Source organism: Brassica napus, chromosome A10, assembly GCF_020379485.1.
Source record: "Brassica napus cultivar Da-Ae chromosome A10, Da-Ae, whole genome shotgun sequence".
Taxonomy (NCBI): domain Eukaryota; kingdom Viridiplantae; phylum Streptophyta; class Magnoliopsida; order Brassicales; family Brassicaceae; genus Brassica; species Brassica napus.
This window is the reverse complement of record NC_063443.1, coordinates 19,423,750-19,436,528: the sequence shown is the minus strand read 5'-3', so window position 1 is coordinate 19,436,528 and position 12,779 is coordinate 19,423,750. Positions and strand designations below refer to the sequence as shown.

Below are 12,779 nucleotides of genomic sequence, written 5' to 3'. Positions count from 1 at the left end.
TTTTGGTGTTCATTTTTAGCTAGTCTCCTTCCGCTAAGAGCTTGATAACTGTTGTTTTCTCGACAGAGAAACGAAATGAAGCCATTAGAATATTTTTTGCAATGTTATTAGAGTAAAAAATGTAATGCAAGAAATTCATTTACCTTCTACAATGCAAACAGGTCATTGTTAGTGTGAGAAATCATGAGGCAAACAGTGTCCCTAAACTACAGTTACAATCAACTTGCTTAGAGAAGGAAAATTTAAACTTACAAACTTTTTTTTTTCGTTTAAACAATCTTCTTCCTCATTATTAGCTAGTTTTCTTCGTCTAAGGGATAACTGCTGTTCTCGCGATAGAGAAACGAAATGAAGACATAAGAGTAAAAAATGGAATGCCAAAAATTACATGTTGCATCAGGCTTGTACAATGCTAACAGTGCTTTGTCATGAAGTAAACAATATCCCTTATTTGGGCCACCAGCAAACGATATAATGACGAACGGGCTTGCTATAAAATCAAGTGCATTAAACTATGGTTTACAATTTACAATAATAAATTTGCTAAGAGAATGAAAATTTTAAACTGAACTTATTTTCGTGTTAACAATCTTCTTTCTTTTCATGCCAAAAAAACAATTTTGCTTTTTCAAAAAATAAGGCTACTGACAATCATCAACAACTATAATCTTTTAAAATGGAAATATATAAACCATACATTAAAAAGAGAAGTGACAAAATTACACTATGACGACCAAAAGAAAATTTGAAAATGTTACAGTCGGGATGGTAGGTGCTGACTGCTTTTGCTTATTTCCCCATAATGCTTTCTATTAAGTACATAAAAACATGTTTCATCACGTCAACTTAAGCTCGCCTGCTCCTCCTCCGAGGTGGTGTTGTGGCCGTAGACAGACCCTAACCTCGTGTTCTTCCTCCACTCCTCCCCTCAACTTCGGCACCATAATCTCCAGAACCGGTCCCGTCCCATCAAAATACGCTTCAATGTTTGCTTCTTCCGGAATCCGATTTGGCAGCTGTATCTCCCTCATGAACTCCCCCGGAGGACAATGCTCAGCCGTCTGATCAACCAGCTTGAAAGTACGCTCCCTCCTCTTCACCAAAGGAGCCCTCGACGTGCTCGATCCCGTCACCTTCACGATCCCGTTACTGATACTGTTCCTCCACGAGACCTTGACGCTGTTTAAATCCACAAACGGTAACGTTATCACGATCAGGTAAGCTTCTTCGTCTTCGTAGATGGTCTTGGCTGCAGTCGAAGGCCCGTGAACGTTCTTCATCGCTCCAGTGAAGTCCTTTACCCAACCGGGCTGGGTCTCAACGTTGTTAACAGTCAAGCAACATTCTTCTTCGCTGCTTCCCGGAGATAAAAACTCTTTCCTCTTCTTACTAACATTGCCTCCTCCTCCTCCTCCTCCTGGAGATTGATCTGATGAGTCACCATTACTGCTGAAAGAAGCGTTGTTCGTCAAATGCAATCCCGAACCGTTAAGTATTATCTTCTTAGCGTTGTTCAGCGCCGGTTTCGCCACGTGAGGCTGTCTCTCGAGCTCGAACTCCGTGTTGGGAAGGTTCCTCCAAGAACCGAAGTCACTAGCGTCAGGAGGGATAGTGAACTTCAAATCTCTACCCGTCAGCTCCATCCACCTCTTCTTATCTTCTTCACTGACACACAAGAGACTCGGAGAAGGCACGAACTCGATCCCGTGAAGACACTGAGGGTTAGAGAGTCCCCTGTAGTGTTTCCTCTGCATCCTGTGAGACCTAACAAACCCTTTCTCCGCGCTAAAGGGAAACGGACGCTCGCCCTGACGTGAGTGCCCGTTCATATAGCTTCTCAGCTGCATTTTACCGAGCGCGTTCTCAGGTTTATCCTTAAAAGCCCACATGTACATGTTCTCCATATCGTGCTGAACGAGGAACACATCGAGCTTGAGATCAGATTTATCAAACCCTGTAAAGCATCCCCCTCCTCCTCCTGCTCCATTGCCAGCTTCTCTAACGACCTTAGACTTTGATTTCTCGTTCAGTGCCGGTCTGAAGTAGGAGGTGAAGAAGAACCAAGCTCCCCACATGCTATCTCCACGTTTCAAGCATTTTTTACTGACTTTACTCGGAGCCACCACGTTGAGGAACGTCTCTGTCTCGTAGACGTGCGAGCTAAGGCCAACGTCTAAGATATTATCGCAGGAGTCCAAGTTCCACGTGGGAGAGCTTCTTCCGACAGACAAAGGGAGGTTGATGTCGGGAGGGTTGTAAAGAGTGATCTGGTGGTGGTTAACATTGTTCATGTCGAGATCGAGGAGCTCTTCGTGAGAGGAGCCGCTGGAGTCCATGGATAAGAGCGTTGAAGGGTGGTGATTCTCCATCGACAATAGAATCGAGCCTTTCATTTCACAAAATCGAATCTTGTCTTGTTTTTTTTTTTTTAAAATCAAAAATGTTAATTTTTTCAATCACCCAAATCCCAGATCTCCCAATTAGCCATTAAATTGAGATTTAAAAAGTGAAGAAGAAGAAGAAGAAGACGCTAGAGGAAGACGATATCCAACCCTAACCCTAGAATTTCCTGATAACCAACCCCAGAAAGCGGCGGGAAACTCCGACTCAAACCCATCCGTGAAATATACATTTGCAACTTCAAAGTTTTCACCTTTTTTTTTTTCTTTTTCCAATTACATCCAACAGCTATCACGACAACAACAACAGCAAAGCCTACTAATGAGAATCAGAAGAAATCGACCCCAGGAGATACCTTTCGAGAATGAATCGAGAGGAAGTAGAGATTGGCGGATTCCATATTCAAATTGGGTTTTTCAATCTCTTGAATTCAATATATTTCTTCCACAGTGATTTGATTCAACGAAAGAAAAGGTTATCTCTTTGTGAAATGTTTGTTTATGTTCTTGTCTGAAATGTTTGGGGGTGAGGATGAGAGAGAGAGAGAGGTGTTTATTATGCAAGGAAGAAGGGGGAAGGTTCATGGGTGAGAGTGAATGTGAATAAGAAATGAGCTAAATGAGAAGCAGCCTGAACTAGATACTACCTCTTCTCCCCCACTCTCTTTCTTTATTTGTATTTTTTATATAGTTTCATCTTCTATTTAAAATATTATTTCTTCCTTTTCCTCTCTCTACCTATTTTATGGGTGCTTATCGTGCTACATGTGCTTATCAAACAACTTTTTTTTTTTTTTTTTTTGAAAAGAACAACTTTTATTTTCCCTTTTTCATTCTTTTAAATGTTGAAAAATATCGGTTTGTAAATTTCTAATTAAATTTTTTATGAAAATTATTATTACATTGGATCAATGAATTTTTCACAATCGATTTCTTCCTTTCTTCAACTGTATAACTATGTCCAAAAACTCTGGTTTTGTGCTTAGGGGTTGTTTAATTAATATTTTGTGCTTAGTCTATGCGGAGGCATGGTTGGTGCTTAATTTTAGATTATTACCAGTGGACACTACTATTTGCATTATTGTGTTGTGTCCCAGTGAGTATAACAACATATTATTACTTTTAATAATCTGAAATTGGTTTATCCATTGTAATAGGATTATACGCATCATCAGTGTTGGTATCCTGCGGCTTACGTATTTGATTAATTAATCCATGTGTTTTGACTAGTTAAGTGTATTACAGGTTATAAATAACACCCAATTAAAAGGCTTTCATAATAATTACGAAGATGCCATATTTTAAGATGTCGTTCTCAAAAATATTAAAAATAAATAAGATGAGAAATTGAGATGTGTTATCCTCGTAAGAAATGCATTTTGAGTCGGTTATGTTAGCATCATATGTATCGTGTTGATGTATTTTACCGTGTCAGTATTACTAAAGAGAGTTTTTGGAAAAAAAAAGTAAAATTTTATGTCTATTTTATACAGATATAAAAAGGTAAAAGGTAGAAACATATATTAAATTAATTGAAATTTTAATAATTAAGTAAAGAAACCATTTGTGTAATCTTAGTCTCGTGGATGTAGAAACAAAAGCCTATCTTTCAAGGTTTATGATTTTAATTTAAGACTGTTTTGCTAATAGAGTTAAATAATTTCCTTTATTTTGTCTGAATAGTTATAGGGCTATACTTATATCGCTCTTTATCCTTGCATTGCATCTAATAATTTTTTTTTTCATGTAGCCTTTGAAAATCAAAAAGGTTGCTCCACATCCGTATAGAAAACGAAAGACAGCTGTCTCCTAGCATTCCGTGTTAGGCTATCCGCCTTTTTATTTTGCGTCCGCGAGATATGAATGATCTGTGAGCTGTGAAAACTATCCTTCAAAATTTCGATCTTTCAAATAAGCTTCAAAAGCTGGTCATTCCTCTGGTTCCGAAACCATCTTCATCAATTAGGAATAATCTGTTGCAAATATGACCTGAAATTGACGTAAGTTTCGCATACATTCCATAGTCCAAAATAGTGATTCCATCTCCGCGCGAAAGGGAAACAAATGAGTCATAACATTCCTTGCACCCATCAAACAGTCAAAACCTTCTAAAAGTGCTATACCAACTCTCTAAGTCGATAATCATAACAATGGACATCATACGCAAGTCGCCAATCATATTACAATAATATTTTGTTTATGAAAGTTCGGTTTATGAAGGGACACTTAAACAGTATATAATAGTATATTTACTGCATTAGATAGGAACAAAAGTTGACAAACCAAAATAAAAAAGACTAAAAGAGTAATTAAAAACAGACTAAAATTGAAACCCAAAAGAGAAGAAAGAATCAAACATGACTTTAAACTCAATAATTGAGATCTGAGAGGACATTGAAAGATGACCCTAAAAAGATAATGGGAGTTGCCACCTCTCATACCCCAAACAACGACAGGCAAACAAACAGCAATCAAATATTAAAATATACCACACTACTATTAATCTATAATGAATTGAATATGTTTATATTTCTGAGTATTTGACAACACACAATACATATCAATCTTTTTACAGTTTCTTCTCTTATTTATTCTTGTGATAGTACATTGTTCTGCGTAGAGATACATTAACAATAATGTATTGATTAATCTGGACCGGTCTGGTTGTGTTATGATACGTCATGTGTTTAATTCAGATCATATTGATAATCAATCTGGACCGGTCTGGTTGTGTTATGATATGTCATCTGTTTTAGGATAAACCTCTGTTCTAAAAGTCTCAGTTTCATATGAACTATAACTAGATCATAAAACACAGTAACACATGTTGTAAATTTTTTTTTTTGGATGAATCAGTTTAACATTCTTTCAAAAAAAAAAGATTTGGTGTGTTTGGTCTACTTTTGACCATGTTACTGTAGTGGAGTTGATTTTTTTATCGGATGAAGACGATAAAAATCAGGTTGGATAGTTCGATAACTTTTCACGTGCAAGAACATCTATAGTTTTAGGTTACAAATCGAACTATATGAAAATACAAAACTGGGTTAATCAATATCTGCACATAGAAACAAAATGCTAACTCGTCCACCAATCATAGAGAACAAGTGGCCAATGTTAATTAATAACATATCACTCCATACTATAGATAGTTTTAAACTGACTAAAAAAATGTAAAAAAATTCAACCTATCGAATAAAACACACACATATATATATATATATATATATATATATATATATACATACAATATAACCTCTTTAAATTAATACTCTATAAATTAATATACACTAAAAATCTCTATAAAATAATATAATTTTATAATCTCAAATTGAGTTTTTGGTTCAATTAGTATATCGATAAATTAATATTTCTATAAATTAATATTTCAACCGAAACATCTATGTCCGGTTTACACAATGTGCATCAAAAGAAAGAAACCATATTAAAAGTGAATTACGAGGCTCTTTTCTAATAGTTTACAAGGCAATGCTATTGATACGGACCATGTCTTATTATACGAAGAATTAATAACTTTATAAGCGATAATATTTTCAAAAAAAAACTCGATGCCAACGTACCAAACATTTGAAGATTCAGTGTACATAACAATATGATTATTTTTATGCAACTGGATCGAATACAGACACAACTGTCAGCACGTAATAGAGAGAGACAAAAAATTTATTATTATTTTTTTTCACAAAAATAAATGTATGTTCATGGACCAATGGGCTTAGAGCTAGGAAGAGGAGGAAGGCCCATTCGGATCCCCGCCATAAAATTTGAAAACGACGCCGTTGAGAGTAACGTTTGGGTTCCACAATGGGCTATGGGGGAGAAGCATCGTTGTTTGCTTCTGCGTTTTCTCTCATTGTTTTTTTACTATTTGATCAGTTTTATTAAAGCGCGAAGACGCTAATTTTAACCGAAACATCTCTGTCCGGTTTGTTGTTGTTGTTTGGCATCTCTGTAATAAAAAAAAAAAAAAAAAAGACAAAACAAAACCCTAGAAGAAAGTCTCCAGTTTCCGCCATTGGAGGCGATCACACTGGTTCGTCTCTGATCCAATCGAGCTTTCTTTCTCGTCATGAACTTAATTTCTCTGACTAGGGTCTAGCTAGATCTCTCATCCACTGAGTTTAACCAATTTCATAATTTTGTTTATTGATAAAAAAAAATTGGAAATGTCTTACGGACAGCGACAATTGGTTTACTTGTTGTCCGAACAGATGCACAGATTATAAACAAATCTAGGTTTTTTTTTTCTTCTTGATTTTGTTGACTATAGTTAGAGATTGATTCAAGATTAACACTTAAAAGAAAAGGTCTTTGCTTGTTTCTTTTTGATCTTTGATTGATTCGTGTAGTAGCAGTTAATTTTGTTAATGGTGAAAATGTGTAGAGAGAAGAGAGGATGGAGATGGATTTGTTTGTCACACCTGAGAAGCAGAGGAACCATCCTCCTTCAGTGAGCTTGGGGAAAACTCCTGTGAGAAGGAAGTTGATAGTTGATGACGATAACGAGGTTGTGTCAGAGAAGAAAGGTCAATCAAGAACTTCTGGAGGTGGCCTTCGCCAATTCAGCGTTATGGGTCAGTGTGAATCTCTCTCTCTCTCTCTCTCTCTCTCTTGTGTGTGTGTTTTGATTTAACTCTCTCACATTATTATTTCCTCCTATGGATTTTATCTCTCAGTTTGTCAGAAGCTGGAAGCCAAGAAGATAACTACTTACAAAGAGGTATTACACTCTCTCTAACTCCTTTAAAATTATTGCTTGCTCTTAAAGTTTTTAGTTTACAAAGAATTAGACCTTGAATAAGTACACACACTTCACCAACAAATCATCCAACTTTTGTTTAGCTATCCAAATACTTCTTTCTGATTAGGAGTTCTGCCTTTATAAAAGTAAATACATTTTAAAACTTTGTTATTAGAAAATCTGAAATTTTTATGTTCGACACTGCTGTGGTTTGGTTGTTGTTGCAGGTTGCAGATGAAATAATTTCGGATTTTGCAACTATTAAGCAGAACTCGGAGAAGCCTTTGAACGACAATGAGGTATATATATCAAGATGGAAAATTTGATTATAATTATGGAAGCAAATACATAAAGCTGTAACTGCATTCCTTCTAATGATCAAATATTAGTATAACGAGAAGAACATAAGGCGGAGAGTGTATGATGCACTCAATGTGTTCATGGCTTTGGATATTATCGCTAGGGATAAAAAGGAAATCCGTTGGAAAGGCCTTCCCATTACTTGTAAAAAGGATGTGGAAGAAGTTAAGGTGTTGTCTCTAAGCTATGCCTTTGGATTTTCTTGCTCTTGCTCTTTGTCACTAATCTTTGGATACTTTTATTTGCAGATGGATCGAAATAAGATTATGAATAGTGTGCAAAAGAAGGCTGCTTTCCTTAAAGAATTGAGAGAAAAGGTGATGATTCTCTTTTAGTTTTTTTATCTTCTGTTATGCATTTGAAGAGATGACAAAAAGCTATTGATGTTGCAGTTACTCTAGTATTCGTAAACATTTGTTTATTTTGAGCCAAGCGTTGAGTAGTAACTGCGTGTTTGAGTCATTCCCTGTTTTGTCTTGATGAAACATAATAATTTATCTATCTGCGTTTTGTTTATATGAGTTCTCATTGTGGTCAGGTATCAAGTCTTGAGAGTCTTATGTCGAGAAACAAGGAGATGGTTGTGAAGACTGAAGGACCAGCAGAAGGATTTACTTTACCCTTCATTCTACTTGAGGTACTTCAAAAATCTCTTCCCCTGAAGTTTCTATCTAGCTCATGTCTTCTCCTCCATTATTGAATATATCTTCATCTTGAATTTCTCTCTCTCTCTCTGTAGACAAATCCTCATGCAGTAGTCGAAATCGAGATCTCTGAAGACATGCAACTTGTACACCTCGACTTCAATAAGTACTAAACAACACTTTTTCTGTTTTTCTGATATCAAATTCAATCTCTTGAATATGAGATTGATAAATCTTTTCTTTAACCCCTTGACTTTAGCACGCCTTTCTCGGTCCATGACGATGCTTACATATTGAAACTGATGCAAGAACACAAGCAGCAGCAGCAGCAGCAGCGGAACAGAGTTTCGTCGCCTTCCTCTACACATCAACACTCTTCTGCTCATTCTTCCTCCAGTTCTTGCATTGCTTCTGGAACCTCTGGCCCGGTTTGCTGGAACTCGGGATCCATTGATACTCGCTGACCACCGAGAAAAACTGTGATTCTGCTCCCAATTCCTCAAGAAAGAAGAACAAAGCCATCTAATTTGGTATACTTCAAAAAAAACTATACATCTGGTTTAAGTGCCATTTGAGAGAGACTGTGAACTTATGATCCCATAGTCCAACAGCAAATGTTTGTTCATCTAATTTACAAATGTTTGTAAAACCGATTCGGTTAACTCTTTGTCTGAGGCTATTGATTTTAACAAACTGAACCGTGTTGAACCGGCTGTCTTTATTGTTTCTCAGCTGTATTTGAGGACTTTAAAATCAAACAAGCAAATACTTTTTGGCTAGTTACCGAGGTTATAAAATGCGATTTAGTTAAACTTTTATAATTCCCATGCAAAATAACAAACAAACAAATACTTTTTCTTTTTTGGAAAAGTAAAATAAAGAGACATCACGGCGGTTCGAGGGACACAAAAGCGAATTTGGTTGGGGACACTAGGGAAGAATGTTGGACTCTTTTAATTAATACTTTATATTAATTATGTTTTTTGCATAAATTAATTATGGTTTTTTTGTAACATAAATTAATTATGGTTTCTCACTAGGAAATAATTAGATATTGTTTCTCACTAACTTACTCTACTCATTCTCGATTCCTTTTTGTCATCCCATCGCTAAAGCGTCGTAGTATTATTTAGTAGTTAGTGTCGGCCAGTTCGTCCAACCTTCTTCCCCTTTAGTTAATCAACGCTCGGGTATACGTACTAAAGTTTTCAACAAAACAAATGTATCAATTTGTCTTTTTGCATATATCTGAACACAGTTATATTCATGAGAACTTGGACGAGAAAATAATTAATTATATATATACACCAAAATTTACTCTACATTCTTTAACGTTATTGATAAAGAAAATTCTCTTTCAGTGAATATCTATAATAATACATGATATGAGATAATTTTTACCTGAAAAAAGAGAGCAACTATCAATCTTTCAATACTAACGTTTCTTAAAATATCCATATCTCCAAGAGTTATCATGTTACTTAAAGCCAATTCAGCAGAACGATATATACACATCCACATATATATAAGTTTCATACCAACTATAATTAGCCCGTATTTATTCTACTGATTTCAATAATTTGTAAACTAAGAAAAATGTGACTATGTTCATGACATATAACAATATTTTCGTTATTGGTGTTTCATCTAATATATACACCAAAAGTAAGTTAAACCAATTGTTATAATTTTACCGACTGTCATACCTCAATCATTAATCCATATTTAGTATTGTTATATAGCACACACAGTACATATGTAGCAGTATTACCAGAAAGAAAAATCACAAAGAAACTTATGAGTTAAGCAAGTAGACACTCCCGCTCCTCCACCTTCTCAAAACCCTAAGCATATATGCATAAAATAAATAAAACAAAAAGAGTCTCACAATTACACTGTGGACACACTCATATCTTATTTTATTCATCTATACATAATTGATATAATATTCAAACATATTCCATATTTATACATGTGGATGTCTATATATGAATAAAGGTCTTTCTTTACCTTTGCCTTCTCTCTCTTTCGCTAAGCTCTTCTCTACTCTTCTTTTCTCTCTCTAAAGCTCTTTCCTTTGTTTTTATTGATGTAGTTCTCCACTTCTTCATATAAGTCTTCACCAGAAAAAAAAAAAGAGTCCCATCTTTAATTCTTTCATTTGCTCAGAAACAAAAAAAAAAGTTAAGGAGAAAATAGATCATCAAAGAAGAAAGATCAAAGATGGTTTTTTCTTCATTCCCCACTTATCCTGATTCATCAAACTGGCAACAACAAGTAAGTTCTTGATTAGGAGTTCTTGGTCTATGATTTATGTATGTACTCAATTAAAATATAGCAATAAAGAGGATTAAACAAACAAGAAAAGAGGATAACAATATTCTTGTTCCTTTTTTTCACTTTTAATCTTTTGTATATCTGTGGTTGAATTTGAATATACTCATAAAATTAGTTCTTTCTTTCCTTTACTATTTGACAAATTCTAAAAACTTTTTTTGTATTTTTTTGAATCACTTCTTCTAAAAACTTTAGCATCAACCAATCACAAGCACCGTTGGATTCACGGGAAACAACAACAACATTAGCCAGCAATTCCTCCCTCACCATCCCCTCCCACCGCAACCACAACAAACTTCTCCACCACTTCACCACAACGCTAACGGTGCAGGCGGTGGTGGTTCGGGTGGACCTAGCGGATTAATCCGGCCAGGTTCGATGGCCGAAAGGGCAAGGCTAGCTAACATACCACTGCCAGAAACAGCCTTAAAATGTCCAAGATGTGACTCAAGCAACACCAAATTCTGTTACTTCAACAACTATAGTCTCACTCAACCTCGCCACTTCTGCAAATCCTGCCGTCGTTACTGGACATGTGGGGGAGCTCTAAGGAGCGTTCCTGTTGGTGGTGGTTGTCGTAGAAACAAAAGAACCAAAAATAGCGGCGGTGGCGGCGGTAGCAGTAGTAGCGGTAACAGTAAGTCACAAGACAGCACCACAAGCAACGACCAATACCATCACCGCGCCATGGCTAGTAATCAGATGGGACCACCGTCCTCATCGACTTCTCTGAGCTCGTTGCTATCTTCTTACAACGCCGGATTAATCCCCGGACATAATCAAAGCAACAACGTACATGGACTTGGATCGTCTTTGACACCTCTCAAGCTCATGACTCCCTTAGACTTCACTGACAACTTCACCTTACCGTACGGTGCCGTATCAGCTCCTTCTTATCATATGGTCGGTGGAAGCGGAGGAGGAGGAGGGGCGTCGGCTCTTTTGTCCAGTTTTGACCAGTGGAGATTCCCGGCAACACATCAGCAACTTCCTTTGCTAGGTGGTTTAGACAATTCTTCATCTTCCGGGTTGTACCCGTTTGATCATCAAAATCAAACGGGCATGCACCAGCAAAATCCAAAAAATACCTTCTACGACCTTTCTTCTGCTTCATCAGCTATGGTTACAGCCACAGCGTCGCAATTAGCTTCAGTGAAAATGGAAGATAGTAACAATCAACTCAACATGTCTAAACAACTTTTTGGAAACGAACAACATCTTTGGAATTTTCATGGGGCTGCAAGATCAACCGCAGCCACAACTTGTTCGTGGAGTGATGCCTCTAATAATTTCAGTTCCTCTTCTACTAGCAATATATAATCAGCCATCGCTCTGTCGAATCTATTACACTTTGTTAATTTCTTAATGGGTGTTGTATGATTTTATGTACTTAGTTGGGAGTTAGTACATCGATCGATCTTGTAGGTTTTTTTTTTTCTTTTTCTATGTTACACTACAACTACTAGTTTTTTTGTGTGTTTGTTGATTCTCTTGGTTGCTTTTTCAAGTTTTAAAATTAGAGTTTTCTCTATTGCAAATTTTCATTTTTCATTTTAAGCATGAGGATATGATCATTCATACGAGTTGTGAGGTGTTGTATGATGTTCTACCAATATAGTTTTTTACTAATTTAATATATTGTTGAATGAGGTTCAATGTTCTTTTTGCCCGTTACTGTATATCAAATGTTTCTCGCCTCAACTTTCACTAACGATGCACTTTTCGTTGGAAATGAGACGGAAATAAATGGAGTTTAAGTTGCATGAGGAAATGACGCATCAAATTGTGTAGAAACAAAAATGGAGTTTAAGTTGCTGTTTTTTCACCCAAAATATTGTCACAAGACTTATTTATTTTTTCTATACGAATCAATTCTAGTTAAGATGATTTTAATCATTTAATTATTTCTTTTATGCCATATGAAGTTATGAACCATATCATTACTTAGTGTCTTGTGGTGAGCATCTGGGTCTAGTACGTCTTGTAAACTACAAACTAAAAGACTATTAATTTACTCTATCTTTGTGAGCTTGTGAAATCTATCCGGATTCCGCATAGTTACATCTCAACCAATCACCCCCAACTATATAAAATTTACTTTAGAGTTTAGTCTGTAGATTTTTTTGATTTAGCTTTAAGAGATGTAGCTTTAAAATTTTCTACTGCCAAAAAGATGAGGTTTTAGAAAATAAGGCTTTTACAGCTATTTTCTTTTGTTTTTTGGATGTAGCTTTAATTTTTTGGTTGTAACTTTAAAAACTAACTAGACTTTGACCC

The 12,779-nt window shown here is 35.9% G+C and overlaps 3 protein-coding genes across 3 annotated transcripts; 2 read left to right on the top strand and 1 right to left on the bottom strand.

Moving 5' to 3' along the window:
• Positions 1–651: 651 nt before the first annotated feature.
• On the bottom strand, positions 652–3,108 carry LOC106372588. Its single transcript, XM_013812834.3, has one exon. It carries the CDS (start codon positions 2,391–2,393, stop codon positions 837–839), a length of 1,557 nt encoding a protein of 518 aa, XP_013668288.2. The 5' UTR covers positions 2,394–3,108; the 3' UTR covers positions 652–836.
• A 3,121-nt stretch (positions 3,109–6,229) lies between these two features.
• LOC106372587 (transcription factor-like protein DPA) lies at positions 6,230–8,944 on the top strand. The gene is made up of 9 exons (XM_048742688.1): positions 6,230–6,453; positions 6,805–6,994; positions 7,097–7,140; positions 7,389–7,460; positions 7,551–7,691; positions 7,770–7,838; positions 8,060–8,158; positions 8,261–8,331; positions 8,425–8,944. Exons 2-9 carry the CDS (start codon positions 6,817–6,819, stop codon positions 8,627–8,629), a joined length of 879 nt encoding a protein of 292 aa, XP_048598645.1. The 5' UTR covers positions 6,230–6,453; positions 6,805–6,816; the 3' UTR covers positions 8,630–8,944.
• Positions 8,945–10,057: 1,113 nt separating this feature from the next.
• On the top strand, positions 10,058–11,971 carry LOC106385949 (dof zinc finger protein DOF5.1-like). The gene is made up of 2 exons (XM_013825846.3): positions 10,058–10,442; positions 10,698–11,971. Exons 1-2 carry the CDS (start codon positions 10,389–10,391, stop codon positions 11,820–11,822), a joined length of 1,179 nt encoding a protein of 392 aa, XP_013681300.2. The 5' UTR covers positions 10,058–10,388; the 3' UTR covers positions 11,823–11,971.
• Positions 11,972–12,779: the final 808 nt, after the last annotated feature.

Bases quoted from the DNA above. Each gene is read 5' to 3' on its own strand.
- LOC106372588 (XM_013812834.3), bottom strand. From the start codon at position 2,393: ATGAAAGGCTCGATTCTATTGTCGATGGAGAATCACCACCCTTCAACG.
- LOC106372587 (XM_048742688.1), top strand. From the start codon at position 6,817: ATGGAGATGGATTTGTTTGTCACACCTGAGAAGCAGAGGAACCATCCT. The intron at 6,995-7,096 runs GTCAGTGTGAAT...TTTATCTCTCAG, and splicing joins TCGCCAATTCAGCGTTATGG to TTTGTCAGAAGCTGGAAGCC. The intron at 7,461-7,550 runs GTATATATATCA...ATCAAATATTAG, and splicing joins AGCCTTTGAACGACAATGAG to TATAACGAGAAGAACATAAG.
- LOC106385949 (XM_013825846.3), top strand. From the start codon at position 10,389: ATGGTTTTTTCTTCATTCCCCACTTATCCTGATTCATCAAACTGGCAA. The intron at 10,443-10,697 runs GTAAGTTCTTGA...TAAAAACTTTAG, and splicing joins CATCAAACTGGCAACAACAA to CATCAACCAATCACAAGCAC.